Source organism: Stegastes partitus, unplaced genomic scaffold (assembly GCF_000690725.1).
Source record: "Stegastes partitus isolate 25-593 unplaced genomic scaffold, Stegastes_partitus-1.0.2 Scaffold220, whole genome shotgun sequence".
Lineage (NCBI taxonomy): Eukaryota > Metazoa > Chordata > Actinopteri > Pomacentridae > Stegastes > Stegastes partitus.
This window is the reverse complement of record NW_007577951.1, coordinates 266,069-292,317: the sequence shown is the minus strand read 5'-3', so window position 1 is coordinate 292,317 and position 26,249 is coordinate 266,069. Positions and strand designations below refer to the sequence as shown.

General features: G+C 41.7%; 1 protein-coding gene across 1 annotated transcript in view; it reads right to left on the bottom strand.

The window, feature by feature from the left end:
- Nucleotides 1–12,801: 12,801 nt before the first annotated feature.
- LOC103356760 (fibroblast growth factor 14-like) overlaps nucleotides 12,802–26,249 on the bottom strand; it is a 30,397-nt gene continuing 16,949 nt past the window's right edge. The window contains exons 4-5 of the mRNA XM_008281045.1: nucleotides 13,048–13,246; nucleotides 12,802–12,950 (exon numbers count right to left, since the gene is read on the bottom strand). Of these exons, the coding sequence (XP_008279267.1) occupies nucleotides 12,802–12,950; nucleotides 13,048–13,246 (348 nt within the window). The remainder of the gene's footprint in view (nucleotides 12,951–13,047; nucleotides 13,247–26,249) is intronic.

The following is a 26,249-nucleotide window of genomic DNA, read 5'->3' as shown; positions in this document are numbered from 1 at the left end:
ATTTTCCTCTCTTCAACCTGGAGGAGACAGATTTCTTTTTTCTCCTTCCTCTCAATCCAACATCAGTACAGAGGCACTTCCTCCTCCTTTCAGCTGTGATGCTTTCTTGGTTGCCATGGCAGCCAACGAGTATCTCTGGTGCTGGGCAGAAATGGGCTCTGATTGGTTGATCAGTATTCAGACTGCGTGTTTGCTCGGCTGGGTGCTACTCTGCCCTACTCTGTGTGGGTGTGTGTGTGTGTGTGTGTGTGTGTGTGTGCGTCCATCAAATGTCACTTATCACCTGAGAGATAAATTATTCCTTTCTCTCCTCCTGCCATCACGTTTCTCTTTCTTCACCCACCTTTTTCTCTCTTTTTCTTGTTGTTGTGAAGGAGGAGAGGGAGGGAGGGAACAGAGGCAAAATGGGAGGAGAGGAAAAGAGGGAAACGAGGAGGTCAAAAGGGAAGAGCAAGCGAGGAAAAAAGATGACAAAGAATGAGTGACAGCGACTGTAAGACACGTGTCACCCTGATGACTCTGACCTTTGACCTTCATCTGTATTTTTTTGGTCTACGGAAGGTTTAAGTACATCAGTAATGATGCGTTTCGTTTTATGGTCAGGTTCAGAGGGGGCTTTTTGCGTCCCATGATACTCTCAACGTTGTTTCAGAGCCTGAGAAGAGAAAAAAAAACTATACATGTATATATATATATTTATTTATGTCAGTCAAATGGTGATAAAAGAGTGGGGGGTTTGATCCTAACCTTTCAGAGTGACTGACAGCCGACAGGTTGCCATGGGGATATAATGAAACTGCAGCTTGCCTTACATAATGCTATTGTTGTGTAAAAAAAACCTCATAACGTTGTTAATTTTCACATTTGGGCGTCAATTAAAGGATCACACGTTCCTCTGGGGTGAGGAAATTTCTACCACACCACTAGATAACTGAAAACAACACCAGGACTCAAAGCTACACGCTGCCTTGCTTCTTTTTTTTTTCAGTTTCACAGCTGTCGACAGTTTGGAGACACAAAGTTTTCTCGTGGCAGCAGCAGTGAGGGACACTGCGGCCTGAAGTGGACAAGATTTACTATGAAAACCATCTATGCGCGCCGCGGTGTGTACGTGCATGTGGTGGTGTGTGTGCATGTGCTGGAGCGCCTGTTGTCTTTGTTGATAATGAGGCAGACAGAAACAGTCTCTCAAGTGAGCTCTCAATGCCACCTCAAACACACTGCTCCAGCATGGGCACGCTATCTGTGTGCGCGAGTGTGTGCGTCGGTGGCAGATAAGAGACCGCAAAATCCCAACTCGATACTGTTTTAATGAAATTAATCAAACAGACGGGAAATCGAAACATTTCGTGCTATGTGATAACAAAATGTCATTTTGCTTTCTGGCTATAATTGGCTGCTTTTTAATAAGAGATTACTGTTCAGCCTTTTTGCCTTGTGAATAATGGAGTTTTAGTTTAGCTGGTGGCCAAAGTGATCTCATGGGTTCAGTCGAGCTGCAGTCGGTAGAGCCAAAATCAGAAAATTCGCATTTTATTCATTTAGCTACTCATTTCAATGCTGATTAAATTTGGTCAACCTAGACTTTAGTGTTCCAAAGCCTTTTCTAATACTGTGAGAAGGGTTTGCTCAACCTCTTTTTTAAGTGTTGAAGTGTGCTGAAAAATAAATGTTAGATAGATGCTGTGCATTAAAGAATGTGCATATTCTCAAGGTGGAATCTGTAATTCTGCAGAAAGATTGATATTTAGCTAGTTAGTGAATTTGGGGGCTGCAAGGTGGCTCGGTGGTTAGTATCGTTGCCTCGCAGCAAGAAGGTCACCGGTTCACGTCCCGGTGAGGACACCCAGGATCTTTCTGCGTGGAATTTGCATGTTCTCCCCGTGCAGCGTGTGTTCTTTCCAGGTTCTCCGACTTCCTCCCACACAGTCCAAAAACATATTGAGGTTAATTGGTGATTTTAAATTGTCTGTAGGTGTGAATGTGAGTGTGCTTGGTTGTCTGTCTCTAAGTGTAGCCCTGTGATAGACTGGTGACCTGTCCAGGGTGTCCCCTGCCTTCGCCCTGAGTCAGCTGGGATAGACTCCAGCCCCCCGCAACCCTAGTGAGGATTAAGCAGTGTATAGATAATGCATGGATGGATAGACCATTTGGATCGCATGTGCCAGATTTATCATTCATATTTCTCCCACTGCCCCCTTTTTGTCAGTCCTGTGTACTGTGTGTAAAGTAATGCCTAACTACGAAACATCAGATTTTTATACAGCATAGAGAACTACAGAGCCGGTTGCAGACCCCATTCTGTTGTCTCTGTTGCTAAACCTAAATGCCCAGAAGAGGATGGGAGTCTCGGTCTGTGTCCATGAGCAAAGAAACAGAGCGAGGTGGTGTTGAAACTAGCTTCTCACTCAACATTTCTCCTTGGAAACAGGAAGGAGAGATTGTGTTTCTCACACCTGTTTTACAAGCTGCTACTGCAAAACGAAAATCTTCTGGCTTCATCCAGTTCTACAGAAAATGTGTAGGGATTTGGATTAGAACCTGAGTTGGCCAATATTACTGGCTTGTCACAGACATATCAGTCTCAGCATATATGCTGTCTGATATGCACTGATACATATACTTTTTATGTTTGTTTAAACACAACATAATGCAGAAAAAGGTGCTTGGGATAACTTGGAAATGGTGTCACAGTTTGTCCAGCATAGCGGCTCCATTGTTTACAGTCTTCTCAGCTCTGTCTGCAGTACATGTAGCAGAGAATGGATAAGCAGAGTCAAGTGGTGTTTTCATGTTGTCATCTTTCATAACACACCATTCTGCATGAAGGAAATTAGCAGTCTGTAGAAAATAGTGTGAGGAAAAGTTATGGAAATATATTTTATATCAACAGCTGGCGATAAGAATCTGTTCGTCGTGGTTATCGTGGCCTTTTTCACAAATAATTCCTGAAATACAAAGCACAGCCCTATATCAGGGACCTTGAAATGTGAAAGCAGTCCAACAATGCAATAGATCCTTTAAAACTTCATGTCTAAATTTGCTGTAAGAGCAGAACATTCAAAAACAGTCCATGTTTTATTTCAGCAAGTAATCTGAAAAAAAGGGGCGAGTGGTAAAAGGTTAAAGAACGATAGAATGTGTATACGCAAACCCTGTCATTAACTCTACATATGAGCAATTACGCAATCAGAGGCAGACATAGAGATTTATGAATAACTTGTCAGTAGAATATCACATCCCATACTAAGGCCCACGCATACAGCATTTAACTTGCATCAGATACACAAACATGGAAGGAAAACTAATGAGCAGCTGAATCTATGCTTAACATCACTTTGCTCACATTAAGGTAGTCTAATTGAATTTATCTGCAGAGTGATAAATCACACCGTGCAGCACAATGACAAAGCATGAAAGTTAAACTTCAGGCAGAGGGCTTCTGATCTCACCATGAAAGAAACTACAAAGTCTAATGTGCACATGATGACATAAAAATGGTCAAACCGAATACCTGAAATAATAAAGAGTTATAGGAGCCAGACTTGAACAGAAAAAAAAAAGAGTCAGTAATATTAAAAAAGGTGTTCCGTTTGAATGAGAGCCGGCAGTTTTTTCACTGGCTATAAAGTTACAGTTCAATACAACCTCTTTCTAGCTAATTAAACACTGTCACTCTTCAGACCACGCTTCATTTACATTACATTTACATATGCATATTTTAATTACATCCACCTAATTACAGTATTTGCTGGTTCGTCTGTCATTTAGAGGAGGCCAGGCGATGTGTGTGTGTGACGGGTGTGTCTTCCTGCCTGTCAGCCTGCCGAACTGTCTCTCCAGCTACACATGTCTGCCTGATAGTGGAGCAGTTTAATGGTACTTCCATCATACTCTGCTCTGGAAACCGACTGATGGTATTACTTTCTGTGTGTGTCTGTCTCTCAGGCGGGATTAGCAACCAGGCAAAGCAAGGGTCCCCCAAGGTCTCCGATTTGTTGTGGGGGGAATTTTTCTTTTTTTTGCAAGGTTTGTACCAAATTTGGATTCTAGTGCAAGATGTCCTTTTCTGTATTCTCGTGTTTCTTGCACATAAGAGACTCTGAGTGAAGGGAAAAAGGGAGCTGAGTTGTTTCTTCTGAAATTTCGCTGTCAGAAATGAACATTTTGATCAGCGACATCCGTGTCATTGTGTTAAAACTTTCTGCTCAAGGGCAAAATCGTGGAATTGAGAAATTGACAGGTGTTCGGTATCATCTCTCAGCCTTCGTAGTCCACGTATTACTTTGTGAGTATGAGTCATCATCACAGACTGATGTCTCGACCGGTTCCACACCTCCGAAACGCTGCCCACATTTCCAATTTGCATTCAAATCAGCAAGTCTGACAAATCAGAAGACAAAATATGTTGTTGGTCTGCCTTTTCTGATGTGATTGGCTGAAACGACAGACGCTTGTTTTTTTGTTTTTTTTTCCTGGGAGGGCAGCATCATGAATACAGGAAGTTAAACAAAACAAATTAAGACGGATGAAGCTCAGCTGAGGCTCGGAGACTCCACTTCTGTCCAGAAAACATAAAACTGCATCGCAATTTCAGCTCGTGTGAAATTGAGTTTGAAACTCAACAGATGCAGCATTTTCACCTACTCATGAGTCGCCTTTATTGCTTCAGTTGATATAATGTTTACAGGTGATGATTCATTAAGGAAGTGAATCAGATTACCGCAAACTAGCTGACACACGGGACACATGGGGCAGGTTGTATTCCAGCACACAGTTTGGGGTCTAGAGCTGAAGGAAAAATATAATGAAGCTGCTAAGTGTTGTCTTTTGTGTGCTCTCTACCTGATTAGTATTTAAAGGCAACAGGATACATACACAATGAACCGAGAAGGGTCGGAAAGTGTCGAGGCCCACAGCTCAATTTACCCTTACTGAGTATGTCTCTGTTGCTGCATATTCCTAAACAAAGACATAGTTACTGACACTTCCTTTGTAGACTCGTATTTTGTTAAATATCCAAGCTCACGTTACTGCACAAGCTGTTGAATAGTCTGCTGTCCTTTTGCCAAGCAAAGCCTGTCACTTACTGCAGCTTTTCTGCTGCTGCAGTGGATAATAATACAGCCTGCCCTTCGGTCAACACAAAGAAGTAATGGGCTTTATTGAAGGAGCAGGTGTGTATGACTGTGTGTGTGATAGTGGTTCTGCTAATGCTGAGCAAATGGATAGATTTGGGGATATCTCTTAAGTTCATAGAAAAAAACAAATGAATTAATCAGTCCAGTCAGGCTTCCTTTCTATAAATCCTTTATTCAATATCATTATTTTTCTGTGTATACAATGGATTGGACACAAACTGTACAGTGCAGACAAACTCTGTTTGCATAATATGTATGTAAAGGTAACTGTACATTTACTGACAGACAGAATAATCTCCTTTAAGGTTAGCACCAGTCACGTTTTGCTTTTGGCTCATTGCTGGCAGGGTTTGCACTAGGAAGATGTCGTTCCTTTTAGTCCCTCATGTGCACACATTCGTGCAATTAATCCTTATTTGAAGACAAGCATACAACTATTAGTGGATGTCTGACATTTTATACAGAAGTTTCTATGAACCCTACCAGTACTAAGACTATCATACCCTGTATCAGAGACAAAACCTGGATATATTGTTTAGGCTCATGTGACATGAAGAATGTTGAAAATCTCACTGGATGGAAGGCAGCCACCTCAGCGATTTAGTGAAAAAAAAAACAACATCAAGCAGGTTACTTTACATAAACATGACTGATTCTCATCTTTTCCATTAAAGTCAATACAAACCTGTGTTGAGGTTGAATAGTCTTTTTTGCTTGGGAAGGTTATTAACTGATGAAATGAAATGGATGTAGCTAAGTGGCAGCCGCGGTAAGAACTGGTGGAATCCTCTCCATGCAAAGGAAAGGTGTTTCAATGCTCTCTTTAGTAGAGAATACACTGGTCCATCCTTTACAAAAGGAAAGGAAATGATGCTGTCCAACAATTCCCTGGGGCAGCAACATTTCAAAACAATGCACCATCCACAGCAGAGCCATGTTAACAACACCCACCACAGCATGATTACCCACTGTAAGTGGTGTCACATTCTCTCAGCGCCGCGGCTGTCTTTGTCCAAAGTCCTCACACATTTTCTCTCATATCTTTCCTTTACTTCATCATGTTTTCCATCGAAGTGAAAGAAACGTAAAAAAAAAAACACAGGACATAATCTTTTTGACTATTCACCCGCAACTAATGTAAAAATCAAACATGGCGCCTGATTGGCTCCACATGCAACAACCCAGTCAGTAAGTGGAAAAAAGACAGCCTGTGTACTGACTTTAATGGAAAAGATGCTCTGAGTCTGTTTTTTATACTTTACACCTGCTCAACATTATTTTTGTGTCTAGGATGATTGTCTATGAGGCTCATTTTTTCAAGACCATTACACAGTAATCAGGAACGGTTTCCACTGTGTTTCTACATCTAACAACATCCAACATGACTTCCTGAACTCAAATCCATCATTGTAAAAAAATGAAGCAAAGGATATCAAACAAATTCCTTGTTCTTGTTTCTTAATTGTAATTTTTCTTCCTCTTTGCCAACAGAGTTAAATATTGAAAGTATTTTATGTGAGACATGCATTAGTGTAACAATGTTAGTAATATTAAGACATTTCATTTTTTCCTTTGCTCCATTATTGCAATGATGGATTCTGATGTAAAAACAATATGTCTTTGTTAGTTGTTTCTAATGACATTGGGAATCAAATGTATAATATCTGAATGTATAAATGAAACAAGAGTTTGCACTGTAGCATCTCTACTCGTGCAAACTGATGGCAGGAATGAGCCAGAGGCAGAGTTTTACTGGTGCTACGTTGTAAATGTTTGTTTTGAAAACACATTTCCTACATTACCACATGCATTAGCCCCCCATCATCTTTCCTCTTTTTAAATCCATGCAACAAGTGGGAAACAGTCCAAACGGAGAGAGAGAGAGAGAGAGAGAGAGGAGGAGGAGGAGGAGCAGGGGTAGGGGTTTGTGGAAGAGAAAAGAGGAGGTGGGAATAAGTTCTCTGGCTGCATGATTACACAACGAGCAGAGAGCGAAAAGCTAGCATAGTTACAGTGAACAGAAGATGGGGGATCAAAGGATAATTGAAAAGTAAAATAGGATGAAGAGTGTGTATCTGCTGTGTGTGTGTGTGTGGGATGAGAGTGTTCGGAGGAAGAAACAGCTGGGAGGAGAGCGCGTTTACTGTCTCGTTTCAGATTCGGTTGTAATAAGGCAGTCTTTTGTAAGAGGAATAAAGTGGAACAGGAAAAAGAATCGGCAAAGAAAACCTGAGGGAGACGAGCTACATCATGAGTACAGTGCCGACCATTACATGTTCCTGTGTCTCTAAAGTGCACCTGCACTGCGGTGGTCAGGTCACAAAAGCTTTTTTGTCTTATTACGTCTCGTCTTGTGTCCATTTTGTGCCGTCTGATTCGGAGCTACGGTTCATGCAGGACAAAGTAAGATGGCTACATGTGTACCTGCCAGAAGAACACGAGTGGTACTCGTATGTGGAAATTAAAAGTGACCCATGTTGTCATGATTGCTCACTTGTAATTAAATCAGCCGCTCCCTTCCTGTGTGGAGCTCGCTGTTAGATATTTCATAATTGTAGCCCTGGTACCTGGCTAACCACCAGTGGAGAGAAATCTCTCAGGAGACGCTGACAGTAATTGTGCCTTCGCTGTTTGAACCAGGAACTGTGATTACCAGCCTGGAAACACTATTGCAGCAGTGTCTTTGGTCAGTAGCCAGGAAACCAAGCCATTTTTCTCTGGCCTCAACCATCATTAATTCTTGAGCATGTCCCACAGATCTTTAATAGCTGCTTTCACAGGATGGGAACCCTACTGCTAACCTAACAAGCTGGGCTCTCTGAATGGAAAAAAGATTTGATGCCTTTGTTAAGTTGATCTCTTTCCTCTGCCAGCAGTGTGGGACAAATGAGCTGCTTGATAATAATTCGCTGTCCTGGAGTTACCAACTGTATCTCCGAACGCAACAAAAACATTGTCCTCCACAGTGTGATTAAAGTGGCTTCCTGGAAAGGTTCTGCGTAGACACGGGCCGCTGAGACAACACAGGATACATTAAAAAAAAAGGAGTTTACAGACCTGATTGTCAGGGTTTATTTTATACTTTTTTTTGCTAGTAACCCCTAGTGTGACACAACAAGAAGTCAATAAATGTTACATCCACATTTCTTTGACGTGAGACAAGCACAACATCTTCCTCATCAACATTAGACAGAACACAGCCGAAGTCGAATCGCTTTGAGAATTGGGAGATCTCGGGTAAACCCTGCCGGATCCCAGGAAGGCTGAGTGTTTAACACGAATCTACAGCCGCCCTGGATCTCACATCTCCAGCTTGGCTGAGGATGAGAGGCACTCATATAGTTAGTTTTTTTTCTGTCTCTCTCTTTTTTTTTCTGATGATCCAACAACTGGAATATATTTCACAAGTACCTGCAGATTATCAGTGTCAAGATTACGTGACAGAAAGCTTTAAATGCTAGATCTCTCTTGAAAGTTTTTTCCGTCTTTTCTTTTGTTTTTCCCTCAATGTTTTTCTTTCAGAACAGCATTTAAGGGCCAAAAGATTACACCCGCCTGACCACATTAGACAAATTCATGTGATGTGGTTTGCTGGTCAGCCACACATATTTCAACACGAAGGCAACTAACAGCTAATGAAGGAGAGAGGCGAAGGAGAGAATAATGTTATGTATGCGAGGGGAAAGAAAAAAAAAATCTGAGAAATGTCAATTAGAAACACTGTGAGCTGTCTAGTGTTTTCACAGTCTCATCAGTTGCAGAGTGTGCGCGCTGTACGACGCGTTGGAGCGGCTTCAGTTGTGTGCAGCAGCGCGGTGTTTCACCTGCTGCAGACACATACCTGTTGCCGAGGCTGGGGATGCTGTGGATTTGAGGCTTTTGATGTAAGAACAACCGCGTGAATTAATCATATAGCCTTGATTTTTGTCGGGCGGCTGCTTTGTGTCGTCGCTCTTTTGTAGTTGTGGCAACATCAGCGGAGGTCATTCATCTTCAACAAATAGGACAGTGTTTCAATCATGTGATTAAAATGCAAAGTGGTTACTTCGCCCAAAAATTGCGATTCAGAGCAAGAGACATGCACAGTGTCTGCTTTCATCGATTAAAAGCTGCTGTTATCCTGAGCCTGACAGAATATATTAATTTGCATGTGTCTGCCTCATTGTCGCTGACGTTAATTTGAAGTGTGGGATCACAGTATTAATATCTCCTCAGTGGTATGACCAACTACTGGTGTAACTTCTTCAGGAGTTAATAGGCATCTAGTCCTGCTGTCAAAGAAAAGATGAGTAAACAGAAAAGTCTGGGCGCCGAACGGGATTCAAGTCCAGAACAGATTGGTGCCATGTTGACTGTCACAGTGAGAGGACGAAGCATGGGGATCTATTTGGTTTAATTTCTTTGATTTTGTACCTTGCACTGTAGCTGTCCACACAAACCCATACATCAGTGTTTGGATTCTATGACAGCTTTAGTCAACACTGTAATCAATGTGTGCTGTTTAGTTTTTGGTGGTTTTCTATCAAAACCTCATTTCTAATGCTTTGAAGTAAACCAGACATATTTTATAGGCTATTGCGCAGGTTAATTTTAAAGCCACTATGTGTAGTTGTAATCTTCTTGGATCCACTTCACACACAGCTGAAGGATTTCCAATCAGTTGTGGAAAATAACCGCATAAGTCCAAAGGGAATTTGAGGAACTTGTAGTTGAGTATTTGTACTTCTATTTCCAACATTTCAGAGGATAATATTGCGCTATACCTCCACTACATTTTTAGTTGCCATCTCTGGTCATTTGCTATTTTTTAGATTATGATTTTAGATTTTTTTTTAATCACAGGGTAAGCTGATAAAATGCATCAGATGTTCCTTTGTCATGCTTCGTTTATGAGTTGGAAGAAAACAAAAAGCAGCAAATATTGGAGAAAAGTGCCATTAATAACGATAATGCTGCAGAACTTTCCTTATTCTTCTTTGCTGCCTTCTTTCATTGTGTCTCAATACATCAGACTTATCTTGCATCCCTTTGGAGGCGTGCACGACCCCTTCATTGAAAACTATTCAACTGAGCTATTAAACTGCAAGTAAATCAGTTAAAACTAGCTTTAGACTGAGCAGGTACAAATGCTTATCTGCACAGTGAAGCATTGAGGCACAAGTAACACTTTTAAATGTCACATAGACTGATATACAAGGTCTGATCATAAAGTTCAGAGCCTGTAAAAAGCAAAGCCTGATTAAAATTTAAGTCATGCAGCGATATGCTGCTCCGAGTTCTCATGCCACGTTTGTAACGCTCTCTGCAACTCGTGGTCTGCAAGCGCATGAAGCACCATCTGCAACGAGCGCAGGACCTCCTCCACTGTCTAAAAGGTGATATATAAACTTGAATTTCAGTTTGACGAAGAGGAAGAAGTTGCAGGGATCCAGATCTGGTGTGAGTGGGAAGCCACGACTGTGATGGTGCTGCAGAAAGTCTTGTGCCTTTTCAACGCACTGTGAGTGGGCGTATCTTGGCATAATGGCACGCACCAGAGTTCAGGTCGTTTGCACCAAATGTTCTTCCTTAGACGCCTCAGGACATTGCAGCAGAACTCTGCATTGGCAGTCCGACCCTGGGGGACTGATTCCCGCTGCACAACCATGTGAATGCCAAACAAAGCCATGAGCATCCTTTTGGTTATGCTTCAAGACTGCTGGCTCTTCAACTATTTGTAGCCGCAGGCGCAACTCTCATCACCAGCGATGATCCTCGACATGAACGTTGGGTCAGTTTAACACCGAGTTTGACGTGTGCTCTCTGCGACAGCCACTGTAAATCTCATATATGTGTCTTTCAAATGTGGCAGGAGCGCTTGGAGCGATGTATCACTGCACAAGGAGGTAAAATTGGAGTCAGGTACATTTTATAGCTTCTTGATTGGACCTCAAATTAGTCCCAGGGGCCATTTTTCTGTGTGACAGGTATTTTTGCTTTTGATATTTTAATTATATTTAGCTAATAATACTTTTGCTTTACTATTCTTTTGAATATAAGACTTATACTGAACTAATACAGGGTGATTCAGTACTTTTAATTTCATAGACAATCCGAATGCCTTCACTTCTGCTAGAGACCTGCGGCAAACATCATTATTGTACCCGATCCAATTAGACAGGTTTTTGGTTCCTAAGAAATAAGTGGACCAATGAAAACCCCCTAACGCCGGGGTCCAAGTCAGATGTGTGTGTCTACCACAGTTCTTTTCTTTTCTTTTTGAAAGAATCACTGGGTAGTCAAGTCAAAAAAAAAAAGATCAAATTCTACACATCGTGGCTTTAACATCATTTACCCTGTTCACTTACCCTCATTCCTACCTCTGTTTTCAAGTACTTGGGAAGGCAACAGAAAAAAGAAGTTCTACCAGGCTCCTCGCAACCGAGAACGCCGTCTGTGTTAAACCTCATCCTATGATTTCTGCTACTCTATGTAAACACTGACTGCTACCATGCTGCTTGGACACCAGCATGCCTCCTATACTCTCCGTGTTGCTACAAACAGGGAATTTGTGGAAATCACTCTGGTTCCGGCACTCAGCTACACACTGATTTGAGCAACTCGATGCCAAAACTCGTTGCATCTGTCGATTGATCGCCTCCTCTCCTGAGCTACACTTGTGTCAGCGACGTGGAAATCATAGCATTCGTAAAAGGGACCGAAAGGAAAAACATGTCAGACAGAGAAGTGGGAACTAAAATCAGGTTTGTATCTGTACAACAATGTAGCTGGATAATCACTAGTGCTTCGTGTGTGCAGAATAATAAGTAACAAATAGATAATAAAGTCATACTGAAAAAAGTCAGACATGCTTTAAGCTATGTGGTCTCAAATAGGAAGTCTTTCTTTGAAACATATATAGTATATGATCAAACTTAGGGAAAGTCTATAGGTGTTTTTACCTTGCATGTTTTGCACCTGGCCATTCACAAGTACATTTCATTGTAAGCTTAGTACAGAACATCCTGTGCCAAATCTTAATTGATCGATGACTAAGCATCCTCTGAATCATCAGTGTTTGGTGTTTAAAGTATTCTCCTCGCCCAATGTTTGCTGATGTTTTTAATCTGCTCTTTATTTGCTCAAAGATCGAATCCAAGTGGTCGATTTTTGGGGGGTGGGAGTGTGTGCATGTGCGTGCGTGTCTGTGGCCACCAGCAAGCGAGCATACCTGGCAACAGAAAACAGTGCTATTAGGAGAGAAACATGGGGCCTCATTCTTACAGATTGTCACAGAAAAATACCGGTGAGGATGACATTTTTTCAGATTTGTTGTTTGTTTCGTTTATATTCTGGAGAAGTCCTTTAGTCTCCCATGTGAGGTCATGCCACTGTCCCAGTTCAAAAATATCTGGCTGGCAATGGCCTGACTTTATCATCTTCTTTCTATCCCCGCCACCAACTGCAGCACAGTCCCCGCGGCCCCCCCACCGACACTGGATCTGTCCAATAGGGAGGGAGGTGAGGCGGGACGTGCGGCCCCACTGCTGACCAGTCAGAATTTAAGCTGTTGTTTGTTTCGTTACCTTTTGTTGCGGTTTTTGTTTTTTGAGAGCGCAGCAGTGGGGCGAGTCTGTGGCTTGTCCTGGCAGCCAGGGAGAGGGTAAAAAGGGGGGTGGGGTTATGTCTCCTCCTTGTCGGGTTTGTTGACTGGTTTGCCGCCGTTCATGACCACCGGTTCACTGGTTGTGCTTTTGGAAGGCGGACCCCCAGCGAGTTTAGGCACCGCCTCTCCTACGTCGTGCAACGAAGGCTCCCGGTACATCGCAACTAGAGGGGCGAGGAGGGATGTAGAAGATACAATAATATTACACACTTTCAGAGATCTGCAGTGAAATGAAATATAGACTAAAACCAAAAGTGTTACCTTCTATAGGTTTAGGCAGGAAGTGTGCAGCTGGTTTGGTCTTTTTGACCCTGTTGCCCTTCATGGCCTGTCCTTCTTTATTGAGGCCTAGAAACCAGGCTCGACCCGACTCCTTCTGTCTATAGAGCATCGAGCTGTAGATCACATAGTAGTTCTCAAACACCGACTCCTTAAACTTACACTCTGCTGTAAACAGTTCCTGAGGAGACAGACAGAAACACAAAGAATTATTTATTGCATTGCTTAACCAGAGTTCTAAACACCTGCACATTTATTGTTATATTCATATAGCGAACTCATGAGGCATTCAGTTTTTCTCCACTGACAAATTAAATACTGATCTGATTGATTGCCAGGGTGAAAAATGCTCTGCACTGCGTAGACCTTAAGAAACAATAAACAGACACTGATGAAATAGTTGGAGGCATAACTGCATCTCCACAGGACACTGTGATCACCTGCTCAGTGAGAAAATTCATTTACAAATCCATTATTTTCTGCTTTCAGTTTGAAAGGAGTAGAAAAAAAAACATACAAGAAAAACATTTTCTTTGTTTTTAATAAGAGCCTACCGATACGTCGATCAATACGGAGCGGAAACTCCTGCAATAAATGTTATATTGTTCTGTTATGTGTTTTTATAGACATGCATTTATAGAAACTTGAGCTGTTGATACTCATTTTTATCATTCTGAGGTACCAATATCAAGTCATGATATACGATCACATAGCCCACGAGAATGACAACATCACAATATCTGTGCAACTGCAGGATTAAAAAAAATACCCCTTAAAAGGCAAAAAAGCAGGAGTTATGTATTTATTCACTGCACTCTGGTGTCAGTGCATGTGTGAATTATCATTATTATTCCGTTTTAATAATGTGTCAGTTCAATTATTAGCTCTGTGATTTGCTGCCCGCCATTTCCTCCTGTGAGTTTCTTCTTCTTTGCAGCAAGTTAGTCCACTTCTGTTCATGTTTTCATTTGATAATCAGCATCACCAGGAGTCATTGATGATTACTGACTCAAACTGACTGTGGGGAGTGCTTGCATGTCTGAAAAAAAAAAAAAGTTGATATTTGGCCAAAGCGTATTGATAATTAATCGCATGAGAATATAATACGATATATTGCCATAATGATATTTTGTCCCTCCCCTAATTGATATTACTATCTGGCTCAGAAATCCATGATGGAATCCTCAGGCAAAACTGGAATGATTTATCTGGTCTGGCATCTGATACTGTAAAAAAAATAATAGGCATATCGACCAGCCGCAGACAGGGAGGAGAAGCACAACGCTGACTGAATGATGCACTGCTCTAACCCATGTCATTCTCGTTCTCCCCCCGATGCTCTCCGTATGCACACAAACAACAAACTAAACAGATAAAAAAGCAGATTGATTCCGGTGACACAAAAGCCCAAAAGATCTCACCTTCCCACCCACATCAGCTCCACTGTTATGTGTCAAAACTCTTTTCCATGGGTGCCGGCGCCTCCAGCGGAGCATATTTCAGCACAGAGACAAGGTGTTATTCTTACTGGGAGAAAAATCGTCTCTCCCTTGTGTCCGCTTGCACTACTGAGTCACAGCAAGTATAAAAGGCAGCCTGAGATAAAAAAAACATTCTTCTTTTGGGGAGGTCAGAATAGAGGCAGACTCAGAAGTCGGGCTTCAAAATTCCAGATTGCACATCAGCAAGCTGCAATTTCTCAGGCAACACATATAATACATCTAAAAGCAGTTGTCACTGATATAAAATTCAAAAGAGGGAATTTTCCGCTGTTTTTTTTTTTCTCTCCTTCATACGATGAATACAGCCTGAAATCAGGTCGGAGAGTAAGCTTTCCCAGTAGGGCTGCAAAAGCTCTGAATTTCATCATCAATTAATTTTTGATTAGCAGTTTATTCAGTGAAATGTCAGAGAACATTGTGCTTTTTCGGAAGATAAATTAATAGATCGTGAGATTAAGTTAAGTTGGTTTAGGCGCTATTTTCCATAGTTCTGAGCTTTAAATCACAGTCTAGTGTCTTAATTAATGTGGGAGAAGCATTCAGCAAAGCAGCTCTATCTGTTATGTCCTTTTACTATGTGAATAAGATTAAATTACACTCCAGTCTTTGCGGGGAAATTGGACTATTTTCAGTCATTATATCAAAACACAAGTGATAATTAAGATTACATGGTAATATGGGAGAGCAAAATAATAACAGTCAAACATACTGAGGCAGAGAAATGCTTGGTGTCTGTTTGTGGCTGGAAATAAAAGGAGTTTCTGGGACTGGAAACCAAAACAGTGAGCTAGAACAGGCTCAAAAGCTTCTGAGAGGAATCCCTGTTTGATAATTCTGTGTGGCTGTGGGAATAAGAAGCACTCCATTATAATTAGTCACTGGTCCAACAAATATTGACTACAGTAGCTTCAACTAACCTAACTGCAATCAAAGCATTTATTTTATTTCTCCTTGTATGACAAGAATCTCCCTGTATTGGTTCAGCATCTGATCATTTTGTGACTGAACTCTCGTTTAGCATACAAAAACGTTGGGATGTCTGCTGCAGGAATTAAAAAAAAAAAACCCCAACAACATAGTGCTAATAAACTGCACCTCATATGGCTGAGAAGGCTCCTGCCAACCCAAACAATCACCCCCGAGGTCCCCAGACCCCAGATTGGGAAGTGTTTGTCTAGACTGTCTCTTATTGGCTGTTGTGGGCCTCTTGCCAGAGCCACAGACACATTGTCATTCCGCTCAGGTCTGTCGGTCCGAGTCTCATAGCAACATGAGGAAGAGAGGCGACACTGTAGCCGTGGCAACCAACCAGTGCCGAGAGGGAGGGGTCAGTGGGTGGGTGGGTGTGTGTCTGAGGGGAGGGCTGCGAGAGCGAGGGAGAGACACACACACACGTAAACACTCGCATTGGTGATTTAACACAATAATAACGTGTTACATCGCATGCTCTACCATATCCACTCATGCTTACATAGGAAGACACTTAAAGTGACACTTATTAAAGGTAGGGCTGGGTGGCACCGATGTGTAGCTGCGAGGGATCAGACACTGGCGCACACACTTGTGGCTCCAGGGGATGAATGGAGGGAGGGCTTGCTGGGATATGAAATGTGACTAAATGATTGGTTGGCGACAAAACAAGACAGGTGATAATGAATGAACGCTCTATTTATTGGCAATGTCAGTGACACCCACACACAAACACGCCGCAGCAAATCAAATGTTCTCCTTTGGTAACCATGGTTTTGATTTGTATTAACGGCGCGGTTGTTCTCTGTAGAGCTTAATATTTTTCATTCTTGGATTAAATTAACTCGGTAATATATATTTAGTCTTGACCTGCACCCTGGATTCATTATTCATTTGTTAAGGAGGGATGATCGTGTGCAGAGAGCAGTGCCAGACACTTATTAATGTTGGTCAGTGAGGTCATACATCATTTAATACTGCTTTTAAAATAAAAGATCTTTGATGTCGCGTCTGAAGCGGCGGCGTTTATTCCAGAGTGAATTCAGAGAAGAATAAGTGAACTGTAAGAAGGACTTCAGAAGAAAACCTCACAGCCTTACAGGTGAGTCATTTTAACAACACTGCCTGCCTGAATGTGTTTCTGTCGTCATTTCTAAATAGCTATGTTCACAAGCTGCCCACAGAAAAGGAGACGGGGAGAAAGAATGAATGAAAGAAACGGAGGGCGGGGTGGGGTGGGGGGGTTGGAAATTGGGACATGAAGGAGAGGGGAGAGAAAATAAATCACCAAGAGAGGAGGACGACGCCTCCTGATTGGAAAACAGCGGGGGATTCTCTCTCTCTCTCTCTCTCCCTCACTTCTCTTATCTTTGTATTTCTCTCATCGTTTGTTTTTTTTTTTTTATTCTGTCATTTCTCCGCACGCTGCAGAGATTTAGCGGAAGTACACACACTACACACATGCATGCACATTGTTATCTTTTGAATTACACACATGCATGCATGCCAGACTGAACCGCCGCTGTTTTCTCTGCCAGCCGTAATCAGACCGAGAAGAGCCCATTAACATGTTAAACATCCCGCTCCAAAACAGACTAAATTGATACAGGCAGCACTTTGTCCCTCGTCCATTAAAGACCTAAAAATAAGGAATTCAAAAAAAACTGAGAGGGAAAAGCAATCTCAAGGCTTGGCACTGCACAGGGCTGCACTAATAACAAAACTTGGCGACTGGCTGTTTAGTACTACCAGAGCTTGACAACTGGCCACTGGGAACTTCCCAGTAGAAGCACAAATACACGGTTCAACAATAAACCACTATGAATTCATACCGTGCCAGGGTATTCTCTCCCCTTTTTTTTTGTAATTTACGAAAGCCTCTGACTTGCAGGCAATTAGGAGCATGTCTTGTTCAAGGGAGCTGAATGAGTGGAGGACTCTGTGAAGGAATGCAGAGAGTTTGGGCTTGTGGCTGTGACCCGGCTGACCAGTGCAGCTGCTGAGTGACAGCAAAGGCAACAAGTTCTCACTTCGAGATTTGATTGTCCTCGTTCATGGGCTAAAGACGGATTGATTGATTGACTGACTGACTGAAGCTGGTTTCATACTTAACCTGCTGAACCCTGCATGTGTTCTTTTGCACTGCAGGGTTTGATGCATTTGAGATTGGTGACAGTCAGATTAGAGCAGACTGACGACATGATGCAGTATGTTGCACAAACATGTCCACAAAAAGTTGGACAATACTGTGTGCACGGCAGATTTATTGAGCCACAAATAAAGCTCGATTTGAATTCTGGTGTTTAATCTACACAGAGCCTATGCTGTAGTTTAGAGAAGTGGCCTGTGCCATTTTGAGCATTCAGCGCTGGTGTGTCGCTCTGCAAACACAAAACCCCAGTTGGCGTCGGGCTTCTAGCACTCTGTTCAGTTTCTTTGTGTACTTTAAACAAGATCAGAGTAGATCATGTTGGAGTTGAAGCTAATGAAAGCTGAACAACAGCTGCTCTCACCAAATCGCAGAAAAGAGAGAAGATGTCAGAACCAATTGAGCCTATACATGAATTAATAGAGCTATAAAAATGAGAAAAAGGCTTATGAATACACTGGCAGATTACTGATTATTGTGTTGACACTATGAGCATAAATCCAGCGTTAGACAGAACTGCTCGTACATGTGCTGAGGTTCAAGGTGGGGAGCGGATGAGATTCTTCCAACTACAGTTGAAATTTCCAAATGCGAAACTTCCTTGTTCAAATGGAACGCACAAACCAGTTCAGTAAACACCTATTCAGTAACACTTATCTAATGAGTAATTTTCACAATTGTTGCTGCGACTGACTTTATCAAAGTGAAAAAATGTAAACACCATTACCTCATAATTACACAGCAGTCTTCTATTCAGCGGGGAGACGAGGCGAACACTTCTACCACTGCTCTACAATAACTTTAGGGTACATAATTAAACCATGGTATGGTCTGATAAAGGAGTGAAATCTGATGCCGAGCAATAAATCAGTCCCCGTGGCAGTACGACTGCACACTGTTGTACACACATTTAGTGTTTAGGCAGTGAAGATATGACTTAATCAAGTCTGTTCTCTCATATGTCAGCCTCGCAAGATTCCAAACATCCAACAAATCCTCAAAACTAAAAGACTCTCACTGCCACTGCCTTCCAAATTACTCATTTTTGTGTTGTCAGAACGACATTGCGGGCCAATGGATTCCAAAACTGTTACATATGACCATTAATCACTCAGATGACTGCTTTTTTTAATCACTGCAGACAAAATTAATCTGATTTAAGCACATATTTAAGTTAACATCTCATGTCCACTTTTTTTTAACCCCTCCATCCACTCAGACTTCCTCCCTAACAGGCGTTAAAATTAGTTTTCTTGATACATCCTTGTCAGGCAAACACCGTTTGTTTGTAACAAAAGAAAACACTTTTTTTCTCTCTTGTCAGGGTATTTCCAAATGCCAAATTCTTTTTGTTGAAAACCATGAAAATATTTTTTGCTTTTGTTGTAAAGCCGAACAAACATTTTTCTTCAATGCTGGCAATGCTACAAAAGAATTTGCCGAGCTTTCATGTCTAAAAGTTTTTTTTTTAAAGACACCTGGTTGTCAGTATTTTCTTTTCATTGTTACTAAAAAATCACAAGCTGTTTTTAATTTGCAATTTGCTTGCAAGCAATATAATCTCAGAATTAGCTAATTAATGGTGACGATGATTAGTTTGTCATTTAATTTGTTTGAAACTATGTTTAAAACGCACACTTTCATTATAGAGAAATGTGGTGACACATCGTTTATACCCCTCTTTGGCTGTGCAGCTCCTCTCCTTGTAACGCGACTCAGTGCGACTAAGCTCAAGGAAGTTGTTTTTCATGCCGATGTGTATGTATATGTGTTTGTTTGTGTGTCTGTTTGTGTGCTCTGTTCAGTGAGTGGGTGTGTTTGTTTCCAACACTAGTTATTATCACAGCACTAATTACCCAGGGGAATTGTGGGTAAACAAATCATTCTAAAGAAAAGAAGCCCACAGAGAAGAGGAAAGAGGAGGAGTGGAAAAGAAAAGCGCTGGCATAAGAAAACAAAAGAGTGAAGAGTGCGGTTAGAGACGAGACTTGAAAGGATGTCCTCCAGCCCAGGCAGACTGAATTACAGCATAAATCTGGCTCTGATCACAGCGTTGCTCTCAGCGTGTCAGGAACACCACAGTGTTTCTCAGCCACTTCAGACCTGCACACCTGATCCAAATGCTCTGTGATGAAAATGTGAGGCTCCTAATTGGATCAGGTGTGTCGGAGCTGCAGCGACAACTCGCAGCGCAGGTACTTCTGAAGGACCTGTTGGGAAACAGAGGCACGGGGCCGCATTGGAAGAGAGGTTCTCTAAAATATTAAGACTTAGACAAACAAATTTCTGTGTTCATGCTCACAATTACAATGTAGTAAGGGTCTGAGAGTATTTGTGAGGTCAGAAACGATTCTGTGTTTTCACGCCGAAGCATCTCTGTCAGGATTTCCAAGTAGTTTCTGTGGAAAGCAAATGTGACACAAGTCAAGGTGGGTGCAAATAATACACAGTTGAATGTTTTATTTTCATCTGTTGTAGCTCTGTATGTCTCATACCCCAGCACAGCTGGAGAAAACATTTTTAGAAAATCAGCAGCCGATGACAAACTATATGCTGTCGGATGAAAATGGCTGCGTGGAATTTGGTGTGAAAATAGTGCCGTCAGTTATTTCTAATTTGGTTTTATGAGCGATAAATGAATCACTTTTTGGAATTAGTTTCACTTAACATTTTTTTTTTCGTTCTTTTTATCGCTCCTCTTTGCTAAAATCAAGCTTTTTACCTTGTTAACATGGTGGGTTTTTTTTCTCTTCTTGAGTGAAATAAGCACTCAGCGCCATGGCTGAGCATTTCCACCTTGAAACTGCTGTGTACGGATGACGGTCGCAAAAATTCAGATTATAACACGAAAAAAATGCGAGGAACCAGTCCTGTCAGCTTGCAGGGTGGGGCTTTCTGTATCATTCGAACATGTGTGGCTGAGTTGCTCCGATATTAGAACTTAGAATGTGCAGCACAGAGTAGTTTTACAGTGTTTAGGCTGAGTCATTGGTGAGCTGGTGTGCTTGGGCTGCAGCAAGTGGCAGAGAAATGGGTTAAGAGAGAGATGGGGGCTGTTTTAAGACCTGCAGGGATTGTTCTCATGACTAAAGTTGTGTAATTTTGACAGACAGAGATGACTTTAGGGGTTAAATCGATGACTTCAAATGATGCATCACGCTGCTGCTGATGTCGGTGTTCTCTCTCTGTCAGATCAATCTCCACATTTAGGGACTCACAGATTTTCAGGCCCGTTCCCTTTAAGTGCATAAAAATTTGGGGCTGTCCCGCTGTCAAATCATTAAGTGCATGAGAGCTCTGATGCAGACTTTTCAGTGCTAATATGTGCCCTTTGTGTGAGGCTTTCCCAAGAGACTTGCCAGTAGTTTTTTTGCAGAACTGGTGACGTATAAATCTGTCGTTCCCCAAACCAAGCATGGATGGTGCAGGAAAAAAAGTCTGCTGGGACATCTGGCTTCTCGCTGCTGTTTTTGAGGGTTGTTTGCATTTTCAGTTCATATCTCTGCAGAGGATTTACAGACGATCATGGCTTCCCTAACTTTTTTTTCTAAAATGTATAAACACTGTAAAGTCACATGCAGGGAGCGATCAACTGAGCTCAAAATGCAAATGAAACATGATTCAGAAGTGACTTTCCCCCCTCATTCCTCCTGCTTATGTCACACCGAGCCCTCATGAACTCTCAAGCAGTACAGCCTCAGTTAAGCCTGTGAAGGTTTAGTGTGTGGACCATTTTCGTTGCCTGTCACAGGAGGGAAAGTACAGGTGTATTAATGATGGCTGCATTCAATTTGCGGCAGCTCCTACTCTTGCGCATGCTGGTTCTCTGTTATTACTAAGACACTTAATGGAACCGAGCACTCATTAATTCCACCTGTACTTTCCCTGCTGTGACAAGTCAAAATGCCTGTCGTGAAAAGGTCTGTCAGGGTCTGTTTGGGTTGATGGCATTTGGGCCAAAGGTAATTATCCCCAGGAACCTCCCTGCGTCTCTTTTTTAGGATTTAATTTAGGCATGTCAGGTTTGGATAGGATCTCCCTACTGATGCAGTGACCTCAGTGGAATGGGTGAGGAAGTTTTCCATGCGTTGTATGACACAAGAAGGTTGTGTCTTTGCATGTCTTCAACTCTGGTTCATTTCCATTTCCATTATATCAACCACTTAGTGAAGTTTCTAACCCTCAAGAAAAGGCGGTTATTCATTGGAGAGAGGCTACACATACAGAAGCAATGGCTGAACCACATTTGTCCAAATGTTGAAGCCTGCTATTTCAGTCTAAAGCGTGTCCTGTGGTACTTCAACGTCGTGATTCACAGAGTGGCGCCTTTGAAGAGGCTCCACAGTTCACCAGTAACTAATTTATTCTCTCGTTACCAGAATAAGTGCATGTCTGTTTGGATGTGACATGACTCACATAGCTAACGTTTTGGTTTTTTTTCCCCCTCTCCCTGCCACTCCTCTTCCCTCTCATCTCGCTGGATGTAGACATCACAGGACTGTCTGAGTGCTGTACTGACTGTGTTATGAATGGAAGCACACGCCTACGTGCACAGACGTGTGCCAGACACACACAAGAGTACATACATAGAGGACACGCGCCCCATGTTTGTAGAAAACATCCTGTTCTAAGAAAACATGGTGTAGCCCTGAAGGAATAGAGCTGCGTGGAGAAGGTGAAAAAGAGAAAAGACACGCCTGGCTTGTAGAAAAGGTTTTACCACTGAAACAAATAGCTGATTAATTGATTGGTCAGCCAGTAGAATTATTAATTGATCAGCTATGATTTTAAAAGTAATGGTTTCTTTCTCAGCGGTATGCTTTTTCTGTCTCTTCCAATTTAATATCATTGGGTTTTGGACAGTTTGTTAGGAAAACAAGACACTGGATGATGCTGCATTGGGCTCTGGGAAATTAAAATGAGCAAATTTCATTCTTTTCTAAACAATATACAGACAAAAATATTTAATTAGCAATGAAAATCATCTTTAGTTGCAGCCAAGGAATGAAATACAAGATTAGTTTTTAAATGACATACATGCAGAATGAGTAAGTGGAAGCAACTGGGCTGATTTGTTTAACTACACAGGAAATATTTTGAGTGACAAAGTGACACATACCCAAACCACACATTATGCAAACTATACTCTCTATTGAAAGAGCTGGTGATGGACACTGTTCCTCCACAATACAATGCACAAAGAAAAAGGAGATGCTTGTAGCTGGAAAAATTAATTGTGAATGGTGGCAATGCAGATCCTGAAAGATTTGTAGGCTGATTGTTGGTTCATACGCTGTCATCTGTCCAAATTCTGATTGGTTGAACAGTCACCAGCTTTCATACGGAGGAAAGGTTAGCGTTACTTAAATAACCTTTCAGGATTACTCCAAAGTTTTGCAATTGATCAACCGAACAGAGAGTGTTCAATTGAATTAATTTAAAGTTCATTGATCGCTTACTCGTGCTCCAAGCTAACTTACACTACGTTAAAAAAAAAGTCGTCGGTGTTGCCGCATTTTGTCAAAACAGATGGTCAAACAGTCGAGTGTAAACCTTGCTAAGAGGAGTTTTTCATATTACAGCTCAGCAGCCAACATGGCAGATCATCTAAAAACAGAAACGTGTCTGCGTTAGGATGTTCCACCAAGTTTCATGTTTAACGCTGGTGCATCCAGCGACAGCTTCAACTGTGCCGGCGTCTGCCAGCAGCAGCAGCAGCAGCAGATCAAGCTGGATGTGAAGCCTTCTCTCTAATTAAAGCAGAAAAATGATATCACTATGGAAATTGTACAATTTATTGCTCAGGAGATGGGATCTGTTAGCTTTAGAGAATTGATTACAACTTGGAAGTGAACATGATTTATTATGATTAGCTTTTTATTGTTATTTATAATTCATTCAGGCTAATAAATATAGCTGGTCGATGGCATTCAGTGCACTTTAACGTTAAATAATCTAGAGCGATAACTTATGTTAAACAAGAGATCACGCGCAGATTTAAAAAAATCTATTTGATGTCTGTTGGTGGAGTTAAATTTTCAGTTCATACAATTGTACAATTATTATGTGAATGGTAAAGTATGCTGATTACTAAATGCTAAAACAGTGCTATATAATGTGTAGAATTAGTATGTACAAAGAACAGTGTGTAGTGTGGCATTAGTATGTAAAAAGAACAGTGTGTGATGTGGATTTTTGGCACACTGGCTGTGTGACTCTTCAATCAGACTGAGACGTTTGTGTTCGTTTTCATTTTATTTACTGATTACATACCATTAGTACTGCCATGATTTGTGTGTGTGAGATGCAAGTCTCTGTTAGTTCGTAAAAATAAGAGTACTGCTAACAGAGCTACAGCCTTTCATTTCAGCACCAGGAGCTGTCCACAGCATGATGTCAAATAAGGCACGGTGCCGGCTTGCTCTCACCATGAAAAAGAAATTGTATGTCATTTTGGGGGGATATGAAGAGGCTTTAGAAATCTAAACCTTAATGTTTTAGAGTCAAGGAGAAGGCCTGCTTTTTTTTAAGGGGACAAATAGTCTTAGTGGAGGACCAGGCTATTTGCTGGCCCCGACAGTACTTTAAGACGGTATTTTTCTATGACCCGAAGATACCCGCACTGAGAGGGAAGTGAAAAGTCAGTCGAGGTAAAGTATTAGCAAAGAAAGAAGAGCAGCAACAAGAGGATGAAAGAGATGGATGGGGACGGACTTGAATTGATGGTGTTTGGGCTCACAGGAACTATCCAGCAGACAGACTGGGGCTCTAACAGTCTGAGTCACTGGGGCCGGCATGAAGGAATACATTTCCATTTCTAATCTTGGCTGCTGGACAGTCAGCACTATTCAGATTTCAAAAACAAGCAGATTTCAAGGGGGTTCAGTGCTGTACACGAGCCTCAGTCATGATCGAGATGAATCTCCTGGCCGTGGTGCACAGGCGACATAATCTGTTTAACTCATCATGGCTGCAAAACGTTGTTAAAGATTCAGACATGTTTAAAGGTGCATGAAAATATCTGCCTTGAATAAGAATTTGTGTCTGATGTGGGTTTTCACTTTTCGGTTATTGTGTTGCGTTACAACAGGAGGGCCTTGTCTGAGAAACATTTCTACTTGTACTGTCGCCTATTTTCTTTTCACGTCTTGTTCGTGCAGAAGAAATAATGGTAGGACCAGCAGTAATAGTGGTGTGTTACAGGAAATGTGCAGTGATTTTGCTTGAAAAACTCAATTTCCTCTTTCACCTCTCAGCTGCCATCCTCACTCCTACACCTACCCAACAACCCTGATACACCCACGCACGCGTACACACTTTTTGAGCAGGAACACACTCGTCACTCTTAGTCTCATTCACACACAAACACACACACACACACACACACAGTCCCAAACTCATCAGCACTTTTTTTTTTCCTCCCCAGCATGCTCCATAATTATCACATAGCAGCTCATTGCACACTGTGCCATCTGTTAGCCGAACACATGCACCCCCCAAAACCCACACGCGTGCACACGCACACACACACACACACACACCACACGTACATGCACAACCACACACTGCCAGATGCTGGGGATCTGGGATTAATAAGACCTACCATGTATAACTAAGTTTGCAGCATATCATTAACAATTTGCAATAAGAGGATAAAGAATCTCATTGAGCGCCGAGCAGCACAATTTTCAGAACAAGATAAGAGGAGCTCCGTTGCAAAGAGAATGCAACGTTAGAAGGACATTTTTGAGAAAGAGGTAGGCTGTATAGATAGCATAGATACGGAGAGCAATTTAGGAGACAGCAATCTCCCTTTTTTTTTTTACTCTTTTCTGACATTTGCAGGCTAAAAGAAATTGTCAGATTAACGGATAATAAAAATAACAAGCAGCTCTGCACTGTTTCACATCTCATACTGAGTGGATGAAGACTCACTTTGTGAATATTTATTCAGAGATGAGATGATACCTCCAAATAAAAATGTATTAGAACATACAAAATTAATGATTTTTTTTTCTTCACAAATGCCACTGCCTGGTTTTTGGAGTGACAATGAGATACATTTATCATAGCATAATCACACAGGCTGTGAAGTCATGTCAATCGCTCTGGCAGTCTCGCATTCAGGACTAAAAAATGAATGTCAAGATATTTTTTTTTTCTCCACCTATCACTGACTTGAACTGTATTCAGTATTCAGTACATCATGTTCTGATTGTAATGAATACAGTGCAGGCACAGTGTGCTTAAAAGGGCCGAACTAAAGATGATGTCCGCTTATACTAGGAATTTCGAGCTACTTGTTTGTGCTCCTGCGTGTTTGTTCCTTTAGTTCAGGTCATTCGGAAAGGCTCGCTGCATCGTGGGTCATCAAATGAGTGTAATCTGAGTGTACAACAGGAAACGGAGCAAAAAAAAAAAGGAGAGTGAATGTAGAATTTCTTTTAAGGGTAAAATGTTTTGAACAAGCGGGTAAAAGAGCTGAATTGCAGTTACAGGCAGGCGTGGATGATTAAAAATACGTAGCAGCGACAGATCATCAATAGCAGCATCAGAAGATAATA